This window comes from Lissotriton helveticus, chromosome 3_1 (genome assembly GCF_964261635.1).
Source record: "Lissotriton helveticus chromosome 3_1, aLisHel1.1, whole genome shotgun sequence".
Lineage (NCBI taxonomy): Eukaryota > Metazoa > Chordata > Amphibia > Caudata > Salamandridae > Lissotriton > Lissotriton helveticus.
Window position 1 is genome coordinate 1,876,579,377 of NC_136061.1, and position 23,758 is coordinate 1,876,603,134.

Consider the following 23,758-nt stretch of genomic DNA (forward strand, 5'->3'; position numbering starts at 1 on the left):
CACAAAGTCGGTATACGCCTGCAGGTGGAAGAGTTTTGTGGCATGGTGCACAGCAAAGGCTGTGGATCCACTCTCTGCCCCCCTTTCTGAGGTTCTCCTCTTCCTTCTTTCTCTTGCCCAGCAGGGCTCTGCTCTGGGCACTGTCAAGGGCTACCTTTCTGCCCTGTCTGCCTTCTTAAGGCTACCTGTTCAGCCTTCTTTGTTCAAGTCCCCTATTGTAAATCGATTTCTTAAGGGCATCACGCACATGTTCCCTCCTGTTCCCTTCATGATGCCCCAGTGGGACTTGAACCTTGTTCTTACCTTCCTGATGTGCGCTCCCTTTGAGCCACTTCACAACTGTCCTCTTCGTCTTCTGACTCTAAAGACTGCTTTCCTGGTTGCCATCACCTCTGCCAGGAGAGTGAGTGAGCTCCAGGCCCTTTCTTGTACTCCACCTTTCCTTTCTGTCCATCCGGACAAGGTTGTGTTACGTAGGAAGCCATCTTTCCTGCCCAAGGTTGTCACGGCCTTTCACATCGGGCAGTCCATCTTGCCTACCTTCTTCCCGCCACCGCATCCCTCTAAAGGTAGAAGAGCGGCTCCACCGTCTGGACCCAAAACGTGCGCTCTCATTCTATTTGGATCGCACACGCCAGTTCCGGGTGGATGACCAACTCTTTGTTGGCTACGTGGGTGCTAAGAAGGGGAAGGCGGTACACAAGTGGACCATCTCCCGGTGGATCATCTTGTGTATCCAGGCATGTTACTCCATGGCTAAGAAAGAGCCCCCTGTTGGATTGAGGGCTCACTCCACTCTGGCCACGGCAACTACAACTGCCCTGGGCCGAGGTGTGCCCTTACAGGACATTTGCCAGGCAGCTACGTGGGCCTCGCTGCACACGTTCGCACGACACTACTGCCTGGACAGCCAAGTCCGGAGGGATGGCTTCTTTGGCCGTTCCGTCCTCCAGGACTTTCTGGTGTGATTATTGGTTCGCAGACCCACCACCGGGGTTGGTATTGCTGGGGTATCTATTCTAAGGTAAGGAATCTATCACTAACGTGTCTCTTTCAGATGCACAAGTTACTACTTGTGTAACGATATATCTGTAAGAGACATTAGTTAGTGATATATTCCTTACCGACCCACCCATCCTCCCCGTTCTGCGAACCGATATCTAGGGTTAAGGTCATCCCCTTTCAGGGCCCTAGTTTCTTGGCACCAGTGTTGGTTCTATCATGGCTCTGCGTATCTGGCGCGGAAAAGCTGTGTATCAGAACTGACGTCAACGTGCATGGGCGGCGTCTAAGTACTCCGACGACGTCATTCCGGCGCTAACGACGCCTATGACGGACGCGGAGCAGCAGACGACGCCTACCGACGCGCAGGGGTATTGCTACGCAAAAATTTCCGGATCCAGTCTGACGCCTGGGGATATTCTAAGGTAAGGAATCTATCACTAACTAATGTCTCTTACAGATATATCGTTACACAAGTAGTAACTTGTGCACCAGTGCAATTAATTACCTTGTATATAAACTTGCTTTTCCTAAGTCTAGTGCAAGTATTTAATTTAGATTAGCTAGAGAAACAGAACTCTGACCTGCATGCTTCTATGACTGGTTTGCAGGTTTACATTGAGACTACACGATTGTTCTCCGAATGTCTAAAAATGTAAACTTTTTTTTTATAGTTCAAAAGAATCAGCAAGAAGTAATTCTCCAGTGGAAATGGAAACCAGCACGGAACCTGTGGATCCTCTCAGTGCAAATTTAGTTACTGTACCTGAAGGTAGGTACTTAAATCATGGTGTTAAACTTAGAGTTCTGACACTAATCTGTAACATAATCATAGTGGCTAGTTTGGTTTTATGAATCCAAAGATCAATTTCAGATCTGGCCGCCCCCTCTGTGTACAGAAAGTTTTGTTGTAATCCTGTGATGTCTAGGTTGCGAGAAACAGTTTTTCATATGCATAATATTCGATTAAGCAAATAAAGGTCCGTGGTGTACATGTAATTCATCCTTTACTCAGGCCCTCCTCCCAAACACTTACCTTGTAGGTAGCAGCTACAACTCCCTCCCTCTTTGTATATATATCCAGTGGTATTTTCACAACCATTTTCGCAATTGCGAACACTTCTGTAAACCATTTGGAGAATTCTTCCATTTTCACCCTAAATTCTGCTTGCAAGATTCTCTTTGCTTGTACCTTCTATATGAGGGTTGTTGTGCACATTTGTACACAAGTTCTCTACTGTTTCTTTTTCCTTAGTTTAATATCTCCTAGTTTAATATCTCCTTTGTGCCTTGTACTGATTTTCAATCGAGTCTAATACCCCTTCTTAAAGTCCTTATAGGTCATAAGCTGAGCTTATGCTTTACACTTGCAATACTTTGTCAAAAGAGCCAGTGATTTTACCTAGCCCTAATGGGACTCTCTTCTGGGTAGTTCCTACACATTTCTTACAGCGGTTTACAACTGAGCTATGGTCTAGAAGTCATTATGTCTTAAATGGGGAATTTACCATATTGAACCTTGCCTTGTCCTTCACCTACATTATCCACTAGCAACACATTCAGGTTTCCATACGTGCACCCAAAAAGCCTTTGTGAACAGCTGCTCAGTGATGCTTGCAGAGTGTTCACATTGCTCTACAGTAAGGGCCTGCTAGCCTTTTGCCCACATGACCAAAATATTTTGGTGTTTTTCATGCTGGGTAATTTTTTAATAATAAGGTTGGCTCTGCTGACTAGGTACAATTTAAAAAGAAGTGGGTAATTTGCTACACAAAGAGCTGTCTTCTGAAGTCCTGTTGGTTCCCTTTTTCTGATGGACTTTGGGAAGGTACTCAGCCATAGTATGTTTGCGGGTATTCAGAAAGACTATTTGTTCGAAGCATATGAGCTGCAGATTCTACACTTTGCATTAGATCGCCACCTGGTGTTGGGCTCAGATGATTGCATGTTGTTGTTGTCTTGGAAGAAGTCTTTGTGATAGGTGACTCCTCCCTTGGACGATAGTGCTCATGGGCATCGGCTCCATCCTTAGATTGTTTTTTTTTTTCCACCACTTGGTTCAGATGCAACTTTTCCCCTCTGGTTCGAAAATCTACTTTTCAAAGACTTCGACGCGCAAAACTTTCTAAAAACAAACTTTAACTTCAATATACATAGACTCGACCTCATCACTTCGATTCCAGTGGTCGACGCGGGCCGTTGGGCCTACCCACGTGATCAGGCCTACAACGCATGGAAAGGACACTATTCAAAAAATGCCCCGTGTGGAGCAAAATTTCCACACAGCGACCATCACGAGGTTTGTAACTTGTGTTTATCACCTGAGCACGACTAGTCGAGCTGGACAGCTTGTGCGTCCTTTCGATCCAAGAAGACTGTTGGACCCGGTCCTTTGGGCAGGTTTACCCCGTGACTTTTTGCTTTTTCCTAGCCTGTTTTTGGAACCTGGATTGGTGATTGTAGGCCTCTGCGCACTTTTTCACTGTGGTACAGTGTAAAGTGCGTGTGCTTTCTGTGTATGGATGGTGAGTGACCTGCCCTCCCATAGGAATGAATGGGGAATATGTATGCCCATGGTAGATTCCTGATGCATGGGGAGTGCAGGGGCGAGTTTGATATGTATGAACTCGTGAGAATGAATGCTGCAGAATGGTGTATGCGGCATGGCGGTATCTAGTCCAGAAGCGCCACTTTTAGAAGTTGGCATAATTGTGTAGTGAGTCTGCTAGTACGTGATTGGCTGATGGGCCTGGCCCAGGCATGCCTGGGCCTGTTGGTAGATGGACTGTCTGGAGGAGGGGGTCTGAGTCAAGCCGTAGATGAAAGGCCCCCCATCTGCTGTTAGGGAGGAGTGGAAAGAGCTCTGGTGGTGCCGTGCCGTGCCTGGCAGCCCACCCCTGATGGCTCTCCCTCCGGATGGCCCCCTGTCACCTCTGACCTGAGGCTGACAGGAGAGGGAAACCAGATACACCCAGAGCTTAGGGCTCGCTCACACAAAGACTTCTAAAGACTTCAAAGCTGTTTCTGTGGATAAGAAGGGGCTGTTCCCCTTCCCAAAACGTTCTTGTCTTTTTCTTGTTAGCTGGACTTGAATCTATCAGGGGTGGGCGCTGCCCAGCCCCTGGATGCCTGGACTCCTGGGGGACCCCTCTGCCCTGCCTGGGCTGAGGGGGAGACTTGGCTTTACCCCTGGGAAGCTCTGGGACCCTTGGCAGCATGGAGGAGCTGCATTCTCGTGGGGAGAGCGCTGGAACTGTATTCCTAGTGCCTGGAGGCGCTGAGCCTCCCCCTGAGCGCCTGGGAGCGCTCTGCCTGGGTTCTAGCGCTTAGGAGCGCTTTGCCTATTTTTCTAGCGCTTTATTGCCCAAGCGCGGGAGAGCGCTTTATTTGTCTTCCCAGCGCTACTTGGCCCCAAGCGCTTCATAGCGCTTCAACTTTGATGGGGTGTTGTTCGTAGCGAGGGTGCCACCCCTCGGATCGTGGTTCCCCGCCTGCCTGAAGAGGAGAGCCGCTGCGCTGCCCGCAGCGACCCGGAAGTGGTCGGCCGGCCGGCCAATCCTGTCGCGGCCGGCCGGAAGTCCCGCCCCCGCAGTCGGCGGGAAGAGGAGGAAGGAAGGCGCGGACAATGGCGGCCGTGGCGGGGCTCCTCTCGGCTGAGGGAGCCCCGAGGAGACGAGGCGACCGATAGGCAGGGCTCCCGTGTGCCGAGGGAGCCCTGCAGAGAGAGAGGAGCTCGACCGGCCCCGCCGCGAGGTCTCCTCCTGCAGGAAGAGCCCCGCCTTCGCTCCAGAGGGAAGCGCTGCTGTCGGGCTCGGCGACGGAGACGCGTGGCCCCCCACGTCCTGAGAGCCGGTGAGTGGAAGCCGGCGGGGATTTGAAGGGCGAGGTCGCCTACCTCGCTGGCGCCGTACGCTCAACCACCCCGCTCTGCAGTGGGCTCTGGGGTGGCTACGGCTGGTGTGTGGGGCAGTATTTGTGTCAGAGTCCCCGTGAGGGACTCCAACGGAGCGAGGATGCTTTGGGCGGCCCCGCTTGGCAGGGGGCCGCCCCGACGATCGCGGGGCATATTACTTGGAGCCCCGTGAGAGGTTCGTGCCCGCATGTTGTTTAGTGAGCCTGTTGAGGCTCAGAAGGGCGGTTTCTTGACTCGAGTCCCCCGAGTGGGACTCCAACGGGGTGGGTGACGCCCCTACGAGCCCTGAGAGGCTCCAACGCAGGCCCTATTTGTTTACGGAGTCTAGATGGCTCCTGGGACACCTCGGGGCATATTGTCGATGCCCGTCCCCTCCTGAGCTTGTGTAGTTCTGGTGCCATTGAAAGCACCCTGATTGTTTTCAAGAGCCTGTGTGGCTCCAACGTTGGGCACGAGTAATGCCAGAGCCTGTGTGGCTCCAACGTGGACATAGGTGTGTGTAGAGCCTGTGTGGCTCCCGCGTGGCGCAGTCTGCGCCTGAGGGCCAGTGAGGGCCCTGGCGCAGTTTTGATGAGTCTCCAGCGGCCCAGCAATTAGTGGGCAGCTGCACCGTTTAGGCGCAAGATGGAGAGTGAGTCCCTGAGAGGGATAGAGTTGGCACAGAGGTGCCCGGCCTACCCAGCTGCGCAGCACTTCGTGCCAGCTGCAACGTTTAGGCCCTTGTGAGTGTTCCCAGGGGCCCAGCAAGTAGTGGGCCCCTGCATCGTTTAGGCCCCTGACATTGAGACTCAGGGCGTTCTAGCCCCAACAAGGCCAGTTGGCCTAGGGACTGCCACAGGTGGTGGCTTACGTAGGTTTTGCGCAATTGTATGGTTATTGCACCTCTGACTGCATTTCCTTGCATCATGTTTTATTCCTGCACCTCTGAATGTTTTAGACATCATGTGACTCTTGCGCTACTGTATTATGCTGGTACCTCTGAATGTAATTTTATTACATCATGTGCGCTATTCTTAACACCGCTGAATGTGTAGGTTTATATATTATGTGTTTCTCTTTAGTACTCCTCTGAATGTATATTTATGCATCATGGGTAACGTGTTCTTTCTTAGACCCCTAAATGCTGTGTGATACTTAGGTGGTTGTTCTTTTAGTACAGGTGGTCCTAGTGAGGTCCTGGTCCCCTGCGTGACAGTCTCCCAAGGAGTTTAGGGTTGCGTAGGTGGTACTTACCTGTTCCCAGTAGTTACTGGATGTGATCTATAACTGTTACTTTGTGTTACAGTGAAGTTTATATACTTTTATTCTAATTTCTGACAAGTATTTCTATATCTGCAAAGTGTTGATTCAGACAGTGGCCCATGTGGCCCTGTCTTGTAAATAATCCCTTGTGAATATTGCCGTGCCAGTTGGCACAATGTACATGTGTAATTTCTATCTATGTTTTGACAATACAAAAGTTTTTTAATATAACCTTGTGTGGAGTCTCTTTTGTGGTGTACCTAGTATGTTGTTGCTGTTGTGCGCTGACGCAAATGCTTTACACATCGCCTCCGAGTTTAGCCTAGACTGCCCGCGCCATGCTACCTAGAGGGCGAGCAGGGGTTATCTTGGCGTGTGACTTCCTTGCCCTGACTGGAATGGTGGTTTCTGCCTGGCTTTGGCATAAGCCTTAGCCTACCAGAAATTGCCGGTTTCCAACAAAGACCATTCGGGATCTGAGGTCCCGTCGACGCGACATGCAGAGATCAGCTCCGGAACCGGTGGATATCTTTGACGAAGGTCTATATGTCCCCGAGGAAGATTCCGATGATCTCCAGATTGTATCTGAGGCAGACGACTCCGATGACTCCATACCAACAGGTCAACGCGTGAGAACGACTGCCCCTACACTAGCCCCAACCTCTAAACCAAAGGCTAGGGTCAAAACTCCGCCTTCGGGGCCCATTCGAGACCGAGACATTGCTTCGAAAGCCCCACCATCGAGCCCGACTCGGAAGAAAATATTAAAGCCTTCCCGTAGCTCCATACTGAGCAACCCGCACGTGCCAATACTACCAGCTCCCTCGGCACCGAAACCGAAAGAAGTCCCGGTTCCGAAAAAGACTCGGAAACCGTCGACTCCTAAAGACAAGACGGCACTAAAACCAATGAAGCCTGCTTCCACCCCAAAATCTTCGGTGCCGAAACCCACAAAGCCTGCTTCCGATGCCTCCAAACCCTCGAACCAGGCCTCGACTCCAAAAACAATACCTTCGGTGCCCAAAAGTACGCCAAAGGACTTTACAACAACTCCTAAGGCTGAAGACTAGCAGAAACCAGGCCCGGAGCGGAAAAAATCTGCGCCGAAAGCAATTTCTCAAGAAGAAGAACTTTTTAGACCTGATCCTTTGCAAAAAAGGATATACATAGATCCAGAAACCGGACATGTTTCCACCACACCATACAGGAAGAGGAAGTCAGATACAGCACCTACACCTCCAGTCAAGAAGAAGGACTCTGCCACATCTCCTATGCACCCTTCTTCTCTTGTATCTCCTTCTCCTGCTCTCCCTTTAAACAATTCACCTCAAAATTCTCCTCCTCATTCTCCACAACATACACCCCCTCAGGATGCTGATGATGATCAGTAAAGCATGGGGGGAGGGAAAGACCCAGATGACCCTTTTCCCTACCCAACAGGTTCACCAGACTGGGAGTATCCAAACCCACAGGACATACCAGATATTCCTGACCCACATATATATCCATCTAAACCTTCTCCTCCAGAAGACAATATTGGGTTTGGACACTTAATTAACAGGGCTGCCATCTATCACAATGTCACCATGCATTTAGATGAGGCAGAAGATTTTTTACTAGACACTTTTGAACAATCCCACAAATCTGTGCAAATACTACCAATGATTAAAGGAGTCATTAAATGTGCACCAGAAGTGTTTAAAGTTCCTGTTAGAGCTAGAATCATAAACCCAATGATAGCGTAAAAGTACAGAGCAGCTCCTGGGGATCCTGCTTACATTTAAGGACAGCTACCCTTAGAATCCCTAGCAGTTTCAAACGCTAGGAAAAGAGCAAATTCTCAAACATCAGGCGAAGCACCACCTTCCTATAGAATCAAAGATCATAGATGCTCAGGGAAAAGAATAGCTGCCCAAGCTAGCAATGCATGGTGCATTGTTAACACACAGGCCCTCCTCGCAAGATACGACAGGGCTCACTATGATTAGCTAGAGAAGCTCTTACAACATCTACCTGACCAATATAAGGCACAAGCAGAAGACCTCATACAAGAGGGTAAGCTTATATCAAATGCCTCCATTAAATGTGCACTAGATGTAGCAGACACTGCATCCAGGGCAATAAACACCAGTGTCCTTAGACGTCACGCATGGCTACGTATTTTAGGATTTAAGCAAGAGGTACAGACTAATATCTTAAATCAACCATTCAAAGAACAACAATTGTTTGGTCCAGAAGTAGACAGCTCTTGAAGAAAAGAAAAAAGACACTGACACAGCCAAGTCCATGGGAGCTCTGCAGTCCACCCAAGCGATAGGCTCCTTCTACAGAGGAGGCTCCAAACAAGCTGGAGCAGACAATTCAGCTTCCTTCCTGTAAGACAAATACACAAGCATCCTCTAATAAAGGATACTTTAGAGGGGGCTACAGAGGTAATAACAATAAGGGAAGAGGTCGAGGTAACAACAACAATCAATCCTCTTCCACCACTAAACAGTGACTTCCCTCAGCTCCCCAACACCATACCACTCCTGTAAGGGGGAGATTAACACAGTTCCTACCTGTCTGGAATTCCATCACAACAGACAAGTGGGTAAGACAGATTATCCATTATGGTTACTGCCTAGAGCTTACAGCTACCCCTCCAAATATACCACACAGACAGCGTCCAATGTCCACAGAACATCTAACACTGCTCCAACAAGAGGTTCTCTCATTGCTGCAAAAAGATGCAATAGAGCTAGTTCCTTTGCAACATCAAGGAACAGGGGTCTACTCGCGGTACTTCCTAATACCCAAAAAGGATGGGACACTAAGACCAATTCTAGATTTAAGCCCTCTCAATCGGTATATACACTCGGATCATTTTCAAATGGTGACTTTATAACAAGTGCTCCCATTATTGCAACAAGGCGATTTCCTCACTACACTAGACCTCAAAGACGCCTACTTTCACATTCCCATGCATCCTTCTCACAGGAAGTATCTCAGGTTTGTGCTAGAAGGACAACACTATCAATTCAAAGTCCTTCCATTCGTGGTCACAACTGCACCAAGAGTGTTCACAAAGTGCCTAGCAGTAGTAGCGGCACATCTCAGAAGACAACATATCCATGTCTTCCCATACTTAGACAATTGGCTCATAAAAGTCAAGTCATTTAACCAGTGTGTTCAACACACATCTCTCACAATTCAGACACTGCACAACTTGGGGTTTACAATAAACCACACCAAGTTAAATCTACAGCCCTCTCATGTACATCAATACCTAGGGGCTACCATAAACACCAATACAGCTCTAGCTTATCCCAGTCCAGCCAGAATACAGAGCATTCAAGCCTTAGTCACAAGGTTTCAAAACCAACACTCTCTCCCAGCCAGAGTGTTCATGCAATTAATAGGCATGATGGCATCTTGCATTTTTATTGTACCATATGCAAGACTGCAAATGCGCCCATTGCAGGAATGTCTAGCACATCAGTGGAATCAGGCACAAGGACAACTAACAGACCTGGTGTTGGTGGACAGCCGCACACATCGCTCTCTGCAGTGGTGGAACAACAAAAACGTGTCCAGAGGGCGGCCGTTCCTCGAGCCTGTACCACAGATAGTACTGACAACAGACTCATCACTCATAGGATGGGGAGCATATCTGCTCCACCGCACAACTCGTGGAAAATGGACCGCCCAACAAAAGGTGCTCCACATCAATCACCTAGAGTTGCTGGTGATTTTACTGGCACTGAAGTCCTTCCAAGTGCACATACGGAACAAAGCTGTCTTAATCTGGACTGACATGGCAGCCATGTACTACATACAAAAACAAGGAGGCACACATTCCCTGCAACTGTCCCCGCTCACACAAAACATTTGGAGATGGGCCTTTCCACAAAAGATATATCTGCTTGCAGAACACTTTCCAGGAGTTCACAATCAGATAGCCGATCTGTTAAGTCGACAGACACAACAGATTCACGAATGGGAACTACTACATCTGCAAGTTCTTCAACCATTCTTTCACAAGTGGGGTCATCCAGACATAGACCTGTTTGCCACACACGAAAACGCAAAATGCCCAACCTTCGCCGCCAGGTTTCCACACCCGGTGTCCAAGGGCAATGCGATATGGATGAACTGATCAGGCAGATTTGCGTACGCTTTTCCGCCAAACCCACTAATACCACTAGTGGTATGCAAGCTCAGACAACAGTCTCTCAAACTGATCCTGGTAGCTCCCACATGGGCACGCCAACTGTGGTTCACCACACTGCTAGAACTCTCTCTAGTTCCACACCAAAAACTGCCTCTGACACCATCCATGCTAACGCAGAAGCATGGAGACATCAGGCATCCAGATCCAGGTCAACTGAATCTGGCGATATGGCTCCTGAAGTCTTAGTTTGGTTACCTTAACCTGCCACCAGACTGTATGAATATTATTAAAGAGGCCAGAAGACCTACTACTAGAGCTTCCTATGCTGCTAAATGAAAAAGATTTGCCATTTACTGCAATAATAATCAAATTGATCCTTTAGATGCTACCATCCAAAAATTATCTGTTACCTTCTCCATTTACAAAGCTATAATCTGGTTTATTCATTTATATATTTACATCTTGCAGCCATTGCCGCAGATCTACAAAACAGACAACATATGTCGTTGTTTAAAGTACCAGCAATAAAAGCTTTTATGGAAGGATTAAAAAGAATTATTCCTCCTAGGTTACCATCTTCGCCAGTGTGGAACCTAAACATTGTTCTTACCAGGCTCATATTGTAAAAGGGTCAACCCATATCGCACCCGATGCCCCGGCTGCTGGTGCTGGGCGACTCTTCGTTTCTATCTTGAATAATTACCAAATAAGGAGACGGGCACTGGAAGTAGGAAAACAAGAACAGAGTTTATTTCTCATGAGGAGAGCCTGTCCTTTGGGACACTCGCATAGTGTCTTCGGGAGGTGCTCTAACAAGTTTCTCTGAGGCTTCGTCTTTTATACACAGATTTGTGGCACACAGGCATCCTTTATTACAATCAACACATTGTATAGTATGGAGGTATTTCAACACGTGGCTACAGTAGGGCCCTTATCCTCCATGCAATAGGAGGGGGCTGTCACGCAGCTGAGTGTTCTGCTGATTCCATTGGAATGTGTGCTCCTGATCGAATCTCGGGGGGTGGGGTGGTCATGATCAATAGTGGCTTCTTTCAAGAGAGGCGAATACATACTGTAGTGGACAATGAACTGTATCCTCAGGCTAAGGGATGACCAGCGGTCTGTGCAGACATTCGGGCTCAGAGGAAGAGGTCATCAAAGGAGGGGTATTCATGAAGGGGCAGGAGGTGTTGGTCAGGCGCGGGGTGCGATTTCTTAGGGACAGAGTCATGCGGGAGGGGAGGGGAGGGCTAATGATTTGTGCATGAGAGAGCGGGGGCAGTCAGGGTGCATGGGGAATGCTTGCAGGGTCAGGGAAGTGCGCTGATGAGCGATCGTGAACAGGGAGACCATGAAACCTAAAATGGCTGTCGTGTACGTGTGTGCATGGGTCTATGCTAGTGGGACAACACAGTCAGAGTTTTAGCGATATCCATTCTGTTTACACCAAGGGGTACCGTGAACATAAATGAACGCCGCTTATGTACATACATATTGCTATTTTTAACAGTCCCCACTTTTTACATAAGCACGTTCAATTTCTACACAGTCGACGTGAAAGGCAGAATACAATGCATGTCACTTTACATCTGTTGGGCTCTTTATACAAGCCTAGAAATCGGCATAATATTCAGTCGGTGTAGAATCGAAAATGCTTCTATACATAAAAATCAAGTTCACATTTCTCTCTCTAGTGACATCATATACAGAAAGAATGCTCTGATACCTTCCGGCTTGTCAGTACTATAGGGGATCTTTGGAAAACTAACCACATGAGTGACTGATGAAACATTTCTTAAAAGGCAATACAAAATGGTTGAGGGAGGTGTTCAATTCGATACAAGTAATTTAGTCAAGGGGCGAATAGAAAGTTCTGGAAAGGGGGAGGGTCTTTGTCGCAATGTCTTTTAACGGAGTCCGTCTTCTTTTGTTGGCGCTGCTGAGCGCTGGCGGTGGAGCTATAGGTCCAGCTCGGATTCGTCCTTACACGTTGCAGGGTGCGATCAGTCCTCTGCTGTTAGATCACAGTCCTGTTTCCTAACTCATTTTCTATGGGGTGCCTTATGCTGGGCACCTGCGTGTCTTTCTTTTTCCGTGACAAAATCCCAGTCCATAGTCATATTTTATACGCAAGAGTTTGTTGAATAATCGAGGGAGGAGAGGGCGGAGTGGGGCCAGATCTTCGAACACACCAAGGGACCAAGGGAGCAAAGGACAATGAGCAGGCAGGCCCATCAGTCGGACTCAAAAGGGACGGGGACTTCAGGCACGAGTGGGTCAGCAAGTCGAGGGCTTCAAGGCAGCCCCTTATTTCTTCATCAGCTGAACTTGGAGGTTGTGCCTCGTCCCACGTCACGTTGCTCTACGGCTCCACCCTTGGTCGTCACACGTGCTCCATGATCTGTGGCCAGGCTGTGCGTCACGTCCAGCTCCTCTCCTTTGGTGATTGTATCTTTGAATGGGTGAAAAACACAAGTTTTAGAAAAACTGGTCGAGAGAATAGATATACATCTCAATCCATCCCCATGCCTGAGTAGGTGGGGGATAGGTTCATCGGTCACAGCCAAAGGTCGTCACTTATGGAGTCTGGAGAAGGGCATGGCATATTGAATCTATAGGCTGGCTTGGCATTCATTCGCGACATATGATAAGAGAAATTCGGCTTACGTACACAATGTATTACATTACAAAAATCGAGTCCTTATGTGGTGACTCGTTCTTCCCTTTAACCCAAGTATCAACGATCTTACATCTCCCTTCGGGGTCGGCTAATTTTTTGCAAGCAGGGGTATTATCATCATGACGAAGGGGGAAGGGGTAGATCGGGGCGTGTTAGTGTTTTTGGACAGGGAGCTGGGGTCGATCGGGAGAAGTGGGGTACTCTGGACATCCGCACTTAGGTGCAAGGGGGTGGGGCAATCGGGACATTTGGGGATCGCATTTTTAACGAACTGAGAAACAGAAGGCCATTGACGTTATAGTTCCCTTATAAAAGGCCAGATTAGGGGACATCCGTCTTACCCGTCCTTTCCTTCATTACCAACTCGGGTTCTATCGTTTGCAGAAAGGAGAGGTAGTAATATGGCAAGTCACAATCGTTTTGGTTTTGGTCAATTTTGCTGAACACCTTTGCGTTTGAAGAAATCCAATTATGTTTGTGTCGGAGGGACACAACGTTCTTGCACAAAGGAGGAGGGAGCAGGGGGACCTTCAGAGAGAGAGAGAGAGAAAGAGAGAGAGAGAGAGAGAGAGAGTCGCTCGCACTCTAAATGAACCACTCGGTACACGTATACCGTGGGGAGAGAGAGAGAGAGAGAGAGAGAGAGACGTGTACAATAATGGACCGTTCAGTGCGCGTGGAACACAGAACAACAGAAGTTAAGTAACACGGAAACACAGGCAGAGAGATGACGTAGATTCATGCATCACGTACACACAAACTCAGACGGGGAGACAGTACAAGTATTATATACAAAGACCCAAGACATACATAAAACAGTTATTGGCCATAATTATCTTTTTCTGTATGCTGCGCATACTTATTGTTCTGAGTTCTTTTTACCTGTTTCTTATCTTTTTATTCGTTGGCTGCCTTTTTCTGGTGGCTTTGATTGTACGCACTTACGCCTTTGGCAACTGGTCATGAACTAACCTAGTCGGGCTAATGTTCACAGATGTTTTCTTTCAAGTCACTTTAGCAAGTACGTTTCCAGGCCGAGACAAACCGTTGGTGTCAATTGGAGAGCAATGGGGCAGCTTTTAGTTATATGCCTATAAGGATGCGGAAAAAGGAGGTAGTAGGTTTTTCAAACATTGGCAATATCCCTAGTCCTCTCGGCGGAGGATACTTGTGTGACCCCCTACCTCGAAATACCCTAAACTTTTCCCTACTTAGTTAAACGTAAGAATGCTTAATCACGTGTGTACATTATTCTTTTTGTTCTATTCGGGGTTTGTCGCGGTTAGGTACTATAATCAGACCCCTTTTCCCGTCTCTTCATCTGTTGGATCACTATTTTCGTCGGCATTCCGAGGTGACCTGCAGAGAGAGGGAAGGGAAGGGAGGGCAGGCTACATTGATACGCACTCGCGCGCATAAACCCAGAAAGGCTTTTACTTACTGCGTACTCGGCCTATTTCCACAGGATGCAGTCACTGCCAACTGGGGCGTTTAAGCCCAGGTGGACCGTTAGTGTGATTTTTCTTATACAGGTAGCATATAAAGTATGGGCTAAATACCTGGATCTTCAGCGGTTGCTTTTGGCTGTATAAAAGGAAAAAATATACAACTAAAATTCGGCCCTTCATATTTGCAATATTTCTACGTGCTATACCATTTCAACCCTTTTATCTAATCGAGCTTAGTCATTCCACCTATATTTCAGTTATATCGAAAAATAGGCATTTTTCATTCAAGACTTTATCAATTTACACGGACAAATATAGTTTTCTCGAGAAATCTTTAATAAGAATGTCGGTGCATAAATACGGGCCTACAATCCTGTGGACCAGCCACGGAGCAGGCTGAAACTGTAGATGCGAGGATACTTTATTAGTAGAAAACTTTAATGGAGTCGGTGGTCGTTTATTTCATACAAAAAGTGCGAAAAGCGCAATAAAATCATATTGAATCTTTTAGCGTGAGCGAATATCATAAAACATCGAAATTTCGAATTTTCAATAACCATGATGCGCCAAACTCAACAACAATTCATTGTCCGAATGTTCAATCGGTACCCATCCTACGCAAATTCATTGTCCTTCGTTGTCCGAACACCCAATCAGTACCTATCTCATATCATTTCATTGTTCGAGCTGACGGTATACACCCTATATCAATCCATTGTTCGAACTCACAATCAGTACACATCCTATATCAATCTAAAACGTTTAAAAACTTCATACATATCCTATGACACCAAGGCTGAGCAATCGGAGTACAATAAAGAGTTGAGGGTTTCATTTGCTTCGGCGCCATTTTGGGTGTAGTCAGGCAGATCCTAGGCATAGTCTAAATGTCTACTAACTCGTGGTTGGCCCAGAGCTTCCTTTGGTAGTCCAAAGTTCCGTTAAAGGGCAAAAGAAAGGATCGGAGGTTTGAACCATCAGTCAAAAAGGGGAGGGAGGCAACAATGTTCCTACTGGGTCATACTGTGCTTTCACCGGAACTGATCCGAACCGTGGTCTGCAGGATTCTAGTCATTCAAACTGAGGCTGGCGCCAGTATGGGAGCGCCGACGTCCTGCGGCTATATTTCCATCGTTCCGTGGGCAATCATGGCAGTTATTCCCCATCGGGGGTATTTGCGGGGGTCGGGGACTCCCGCGGCTCCTCTAGAATCTTCAAGGTTGTGGAGAACTATGATGGTGGAGTCGACAAGTGACCAGGCCATACCTGCATGCTGGGCCCACTCTTGCCGGGTCGACCGCCATCTTGGGAGTTCGGCAGCCGCCAGCAATCGCGGGGTCAAACGAGTGGACGGGCTCCCACCTGCCGGGCGAGGCGTTGCAGCATTGCCACAGTGGAAGAACCCTTTTCGGGCGCCTGGAGCGTTGGGGGTGCAACTGGGAAGCCTCCACCTGGGGAGGCGGGAGAGGCCTGTTCGCACCGTCTCTCCCTCCCAGTGCACCCCACGGCGCCAGCTTGACATTTGTTATGGCCGGTGGCGATGAGGACGAGGGGGGTCGGAGGTATATACAAGACATCCCCCCCAGTGTTGTCAAAGCCATTTTTGAAGAAAGAAGTGGTGCCTGGCGTGTTGCTGCTGCCATTACGGAGGAGAAAAGAAAGAAGTGGCGCCTGGCGTGTTGTCGCTGCCATTACGAAAGAGAAAAGGAAAAAAATGTCCCGTCCGTCTCTGGGCCGGGCTTCCGGTGGATGTCGGCCGGACGCCCTTTGCTCTGGCCCCATGAACGGGTTCCTTGGTTTATCGGCTGCAGCCGGATCCAGTTGGCCCCAGTCCCCGGCCATTGGTGGCCGGACCGGGAGAGCATGTGGCGGGACTATCTGCAACTCTCACGTGCCACCGCGGCCGGACTGGGAGAGAGAGGGGAGGGTCGAGGACATAGACATTCACCCCCCTACAACTCTCCAGTGTGGTCAAGGTGATCCCCTGGCTGGGTCCCGCTGGCCCCTGTCTCTCCTCCGGCTCCACCCTATGTTACGATTTCCTGGCCGACTGTTGGCAGCAGGACCCGCCTTATATGGGTTGCTGCCGGCTGGGCGTAGCCGCAACCCTGCCCCACCTTGGAAGTTTCCAGAGTGGGGGGGGGGCGGATGTTCTGCTGACTTTCATTTTCTACAGTTTACCGTTCTTGTTTCTAACGTTTCCTGTTGTTAGGGCATTAATAGGTGTTATTATTACGTATTGTTATTGTTTCTTGCTCGTTATTTTAAATAAATGTTCATGTTCATCAGTGGCCTACTGATTTCGTTTTCCCATTCCTTTCTTTCCAGGTTGTTTCATGCTAAAGCTTCTGTTAACACGTTACAGTGATCACTTAGTTATTAGTGTATGTGTCCTTTTCACTAGGGGTGTTCTCTGGTCGGGCCAGATGATCTTCCTCTAGTAAATGGTCCGGGCGAAACTGGCGTATCAACCAGTGGGGAGTAGATAGGTATGACAGATTACCACAGGGGACAAAGGTCCGCATTACCTACCCTTCACTACTTGCAAAGACTAGAGTATGGCGACTTCTGTGCTCGTTTGCAAAATAGAGAATACCTCCAAAAAGAACCAATTCCCAAACAGTCAATGTTCGGGCAAACAATCAATCAATGAGGAACGAAATAGGTACGACGTGTTAAAGGTTTGCGTTACCTACCCTTCACTCTCTGCAAAGGGAGAGAGAATATTCCTATTCTTCCCCGTTTGCAGGTAGAGAAGATCCCTAAGAGAACCAACTTCGAACAATTCAATGCTCGATTCAATCAATCAATCAATGGGGAGAAAAAGAATAGGCACAACGTGTTAAAGTTTTGCGTTGCCTACCCTTCACTATCTGAAAAGACTAAACAGAGTATGGCGATTCTGTGTTTGTTTGCAAATAGAGAATCTCCCAGAAACAATCAATAGGAAATACTAGTATTTTCAAACAATCAATCTATCAATCAATTTCGCAATTTGTCGTGTTTCACGACCTTACCCGGACCGGACCATATGGGTAGTTCTTCGTCTTCCTTTTCCAGCGCCCACTCGTTCTTTTTCTCTGTTTTTGCTCCGGCATTCCTGTGGGTTCCCAGTCAGGACAACAGGTCACTTGAGAGAGAGATCCGTTCGGAATCGGTGAAGTTCATTCAATCGGCAGCCGGACGAGGGCCCTCTCAAGGCAGGTATACTCCAATCATTTAGATGTTCACCCCATCGTCTGGACCTCTCTTACCGGACCTTATGTCGCTGATGGGCCCCACGTTGGGCGCCAATTGTAAAAGGGTCAACCCATATCGCACCCGGTGCCCCGGCTGCTGGTGCTGGGCGACTCTTCGTTTCTATCTTGAATAATTACCAAATAAGGAGACGGGCACTGGAAGTAGGAAAACAAGAACAGAGTTTATTTCTCATGAGGAGAGCCTGTCCTTTGGGACACTCGCATAGTGTCTTTGGGAGGTGCTCTAACAAGTTTCTCTGAGGCTTCGTCTTTTATACACAGATTTGTGGCACACAGGCATCCTTTATTACAATCAACACATTGTATAGTATGGAGGTATTTCAACACGTGGCTACAGTAGGGCCCTTATCCTCCATGCAATAGGAGGGGGCTGTCACGCAGCTGAGTGTTCTGCTGATTCCATTGGAATGTGTGCTCCTGATCGAATCTCGGGGGGTGGGGTGGTCATGATCAATAGTGGCTTCTTTCAAGAGAGGCGAATACATACTGTAGTGGACAATGAACTGTATCCTCAGGCTAAGGGATGACCAGCGGTCTGTGCAGACATTCGGGCTCAGAGGAAGAGGTCATCAAAGGAGGGGTATTCATGAAGGGGCAGGAGGTGTTGGTCAGGCGCGGGGTGCGATTTCTTAGGGACAGAGTGATGCGGGAGGGGAGGGCTAATGATTTGTGCATGAGAGAGCGGGGGCAGTCAGGGTGCATGGGGAATGCTTGCAGGGTCAGGGAAGTGCGCTGATGAGCGATCGTGAACAGGGAGACCATGAAACCTAAAATGGCTGTCGTGTATGTGTGTGCATGGGTCTATGCTAGTGGGACAACACAGTCAGAGTTTTAGCGATATCCATTCTGTTTACACCAAGGGGTACCGTGAACATAAATGAACGCCGCTTATGTACATACATATTGCTATTTTTAACAGTGGGACCCCCTTTTGAATCTTTACACAAATGTGAACTACAATTTTTCACATGGAAAACAGCTTTTCTTGTTGCTATTACCTCTCTTAGAAGAGTTAGTGAGATTCAAGTTTTTACTATACAAGAACCATTCTTACAATTACACCGTAACAAGATGGTTCTAAGAACTAATCCTAAAGTCCTTCCTAAAGTAATTACTCCTTTTCATCTAAACCAATCTGTTGAGTTACCAGAACCCCCTTCCCCTAACTATCAAATCCAGCAGCTCCCTCTCTCCCTTCAGGAAACTACTTAAAACCTCCCTGTTTCCCCCACCTTGCTAAATCCCCCGCTTCTCCCGTCCCCAGCCTTATCTCCGTCCTTCAGCGCCAGGAAACCCATGGTGTCAGTGCGCTTTAAAAATTCCACCTAACATAACATAACCAGTGTTTTTTCAAAACCAGACTCTGTAGCAGAGAGAGCTTTACACACACTAGATGTCAAAAGAGCTCTTCTCTATTACATCGATAGGACCAAGTCCTTTCGCAAAACAAAGCAACTATTTGTAGCTTTCTCTCCACCACATAAAGGCAACCCCATTTCTAAATCAGGAATTGCAAGGTGGAATGTTAAATGTATACAAATATGCTATCACAAAGCAAAACGCACATTAACAGTTCCACCTAGAGCTCAATCCACACGCAAACTAGAAGCCTCCATGGCTTTCTTAGGAAACATTCCCCTAGAAGACATCTGCAAGGCAGCAACATGGTCTACAACACACACCTTCACTAAACACTATTGTGTTGATGTGCAAGCCAAGCAGCAAGCTGCAGTAGGCCAAGCTGTCCTTAAAACTCTTTCAAACTACTGCAACAGACACCGGTGACCACCGCTAGGGGAGACACTGCTGCACAATCGATGCAAAGTGTAGAATCTGCAGCTCATATGCCTCGAACGGAAAATGCTACTTACCCGTATGCATCTGTTCTTGGCATGTAGAGCTGCAGATTTCTACACGGCCTCCCCGGGACCTGTATCTGTTCCACTTTTTATCTTAATTAGGTATACACGCATGGACATCCTTTCTTTCTTTATACTGCCTCCATCATTTCCCATCATGGTGAAAAACAATCTAAGGATGGAGCCGATGCCCATGCGCACTATCGTCCAAGAGAGGAGTCACCTATCTTGTGACTACAAAGACTTCTTCCAAGACGACAACAACATGCACATCCGAGCCCAACACCAGGTGGCGATCTAATGCAAAGTGTAGAAATCTGCAGCTCTACATGCCACGAACAGATGCATACTGGTAAGTAGCATTTACCTTTTTATGAAGAAAGTGTCCTTAATTGTGCCTATATATTGAGCAATTTCTTGTAACTCAAAAGTATTTTTAAAAAATCCAAAAACAATAGCCAGTCCACACATGAATTTCAACCACCTGAAACTAAACCCAGACAAAACTGAGCTGGTTTTGACAGGTGGTTGCTCCAGTCCCTGGTCACCCCTCTTCTGGCCCCCCTCCCTTGGGTCCCCTCCATCCCCTTCTTCCTCCGTCAAAACGCTTGGTTTCAAACTCAACGACCAACTTACCTTGCACTCCCAGGTGAGTTCGGTGGTCTCTTCTTCTTTTCTTTCTCTCCGCACTATTCGCAAGGTCTCCCGTTTCTTTTCCTTCACCGCCTTGAAACTAATCGTACTAGCTATGGTCGTCTCTCGATTGGACTACGGCAATGCCCTATACCATGGCATGCCAGCCTACTGCATACGACGACTACAGCTAGTACAGAACCAAGCCGCCCGCTTGGTTCATAATTTATCTAAATCCCATCACGTCACCCCCCCTCCTAAAATCCTTGCACTGGCTTCCCATTCGGGAGCGCTCCCAGTTTAAGGTGGGCTGTCTCACCTTCCAGGCTCAGCTAGGCTCCGCTCCTGTTTTCATTTCTTCAGCGATTAATGCCTATGCCCCCGCCAGGGAACTTCGCTCTTCCTCCCAACATCTTTTGACAGTTCACCGCTTTCGCCGGAAAAAATGGGGGGGCTACAAGTTTTCCACACTGGCTCCCATTTTCTGGAACTCTCTCCCTCCTCACCTCAGATGCTCTTCCCAATACTCTTTTCAGAAAAGGGCTCAAAACATTTCTATTTTCTAAAGCTTTCCCTCAATAAGTCCCCCCTTGTCATCCCCTGCTCTGCTTCTTAAGGAACCAGTATACTGTAGCGCCATGAAACCGCCAGGTGTACGTGCGCTTTACAAATAATGTAAAATTCAAATTCAAATTCACGTATTGCTATACAACATAAGATGCAAATCCTTAAGCTCTGGCATTTGTAGACTGAAGATTAAATAGTTATCCTAGAATGCAGATCAGGAGAAAACTACCCCCGGTCATTTTGACTGACTCCTTTTCAACTTTTGACAACGCTTTTTTTCAAGACTTGTCGCCTGGTGTGACTGGGATATCCACAAGGAAGGCTGGATTCAACCCCTGCAGCGCCGGTCAGTGGAAAATGTCGATGACAGATCGGCACCTTGTCTGTCTCTGTTGCCTTGAGCATGACGCCGAGATCTGCATAGATTGTCATGCTAGGCACCCCAAAGCCTTGATAGAGCAATCCCTCAAGTTCCTTGCCACATGACGTCTCAACTATCTCTGTCAAGAGGAAGGTCCCTGGGTCAGTGGCGGAGCCATAGATCTTCTTTGAAGCCGTCCCACTCGTAGTCCTCCAACGAGACAGAGCATCATCACTCGAGGCCTAGCTCAGTGGTTGAGCCTGCGCTTGGGCCATCTCTGCACCTCCCTGAGTTTCCGCCCGCAAGCTCCACCCAACTACGAGAATTCTGTGAGGCCGTGGCCCTTATATTTGGACAGTCAAAAAAAGAAATTCCTTTCTGTGTATTACACGTTCTTATGTTGAACATAAATTACGGAGAACCATTTATTCAGACCAATCTCAAAAATATACAAAGCCCTATCTAGAATTATGATCATAACATAAGCCCGTGTGTATCTTGCTGGTTTTTTATTTTGTGTTAAAAAAGGATTTAAAATAGATGCATATTAGTACATCAAGCAATAAGCAATTGATTACAATCATAACATTTCATACAATTCTTGTACATTTTTACAACATTTTTTAACAATGTATACTTAACAATATACATCAAATTAAAAAAGATTTTCTTATACATAAGAGTCCGTGTGTCGACGCGTTTTGGTGCTTCGTTTTTATAGAACACCTTCCTCAGGACAATATCATTTAAAAACATCAAATCTTCTTTTTATTATTATATATAGTTTTTCGGGTACCAGATGAGTATCCCTGGGGTCACCATAGATGAAGGATATCAGATTTAAATCTCTATTTCATCCGTGAATTAGATATCCATTTGCGCCTTAGTTAGCACGTGCTCCGGGAACCAGTGAGACCGGGACGGGGAACCGCTGCCGTACTGAATAAAGACATACAGGACCCAAATAGTCACAAAAGGGATCAACATTGGGAAACGACAGAGGTGGAATAATACCCCCCTGCTAAGGCGCAAATGGATAAAGTTTGAGAAATCCATTATCGGTGCAAATTACAGAAAGACACGGCGCTCTATATATCTAATTCACGGATGAAATAGAGATTTAAATCTGATATCCTTCATCTATGGTGACCCCAGGGATACTCATCTGGTACCCGAAAAACTATATATAATAATAAAAAGAAGATTTGATGTTTTTAAATGATATTGTCCTGAGGAAGGTGTTCTATAAAAACGAAGCACTGAAACGCGTCGACACACGGACTTTTTTATGTATAAGAAAATCTTTTTTAATTTGATGTATATTGTTAAGTATATATTGTTATAAAATGTAAAAATGTACAAGAATTGTATGAAATGTTATGATTGTAATCAATTGCTTATTGCTTGATGTACTAATATGCATCTATTTTAAATCCTTTTTTAACACAAAATAAAAAACCAGTAAGATACACACGGGCTTATGTTATGATCATAATTCTAGATAGGGCTTTGTATATTTTTGAGATGGGTCTGAATAAATGGTTCTCCGTAATTTATGTTCAACATAAGAACGTGTAATACACAGAAAGGAATTTCTTTTTTTGACTGTACGATTTTCCGGTCCTTTCTGGGTTGATTTGGGAAAACTCTCTCTTTTTTAGAGCCTTATATTTGGACGACCCGCCTCGCTGGAGCCCCTTCAGGCCCGCCAGTTAGTGAGGGGCCCTATTGGTTTACCGCCTGCTAGTCCGCCCTCTACACCAGTCCAGCCCCTTGGATCCACTAATGGACTGGCGCTGGTCGTACCACCTGCAGGAAGATGGCTTTTTATTTAGTGTATCAGTGTAGGGATACACCAGCAAAAAGTCCAGGCAACCCTTATTGGTTTACAGGGGGTTTACTTTATTAATCCCAAGTGTTCAATTTATGGTATTGTGGTCGAGCAGCTTAGGCTTATCAGAGGGGAGCATTGAGCTTTTTTTGTACGTACAGAGTCAATAAATGACTCATAAAATTCTGTTATATTTCTAAATTGGTCTCATATTCACATAGCGTTTTTAAAGTAGTTTATTTTTCGGAGTGTTTAAATGAAATTGTACTGCATTTTGAATTGCATTTTAATCTTACTTTTGCCACTGTACTCCTTCCTGTCTGTGCCCCTTTCCACCACGGGTTCTCCTGCTTGTGTGGAGGGCACGTCGACAGACATCGGGTCCCCGCTCCCATTGGCTGTTGGCAGTCAGGTGGAACGCGAGAGTTGACCTTTTAAACCCAGGCGAGTTGAACCCTCGGTTAGTTTGTGTTGCAGGGCATGAGTGCTATGCTCTGATAACTTGGTTAAAAATCGCTGCTAAACTGCCCGGTCATATTGCTGCTAAACTGTTCATTCACATAGCTTTTTTAAAGGAGTTTATTTTTCGGCGTATTTTAATGAAATTGTACTGCATTTTGAATTGCATTTTAATCTTACTTTTGCCACTGTACTCCTTCCTGTCTGTGCCCCGTTCCACCACGGGTTCTCCCGCTTGTGTGGAGCGCACGTCGACAGACATCGGGTCCCCGCTCCCATTGGCTGTTGGCAGTCAGGTGGGACGCGAGATACGTGACCCAACCTACATAATTGGGATGACGCTATTCGCG

General features: G+C 47.1%; 1 protein-coding gene across 10 annotated transcripts in view; it reads left to right on the plus strand.

Moving 5' to 3' along the window:
* The window catches only part of PPP6R3 (protein phosphatase 6 regulatory subunit 3), a 1,896,334-nt gene that overhangs the window by 1,687,817 nt on the left and 184,759 nt on the right, over window positions 1-23,758 (plus strand). For all 10 annotated transcript variants that reach the window (XM_078682862.1, XM_078682861.1, XM_078682859.1 and 7 more), the window contains one exon: window positions 1,677-1,774. In XM_078682862.1, coding sequence (XP_078538988.1) covers window positions 1,677-1,774 — 98 coding nt within the window. The remainder of the gene's footprint in view (window positions 1-1,676; window positions 1,775-23,758) is intronic.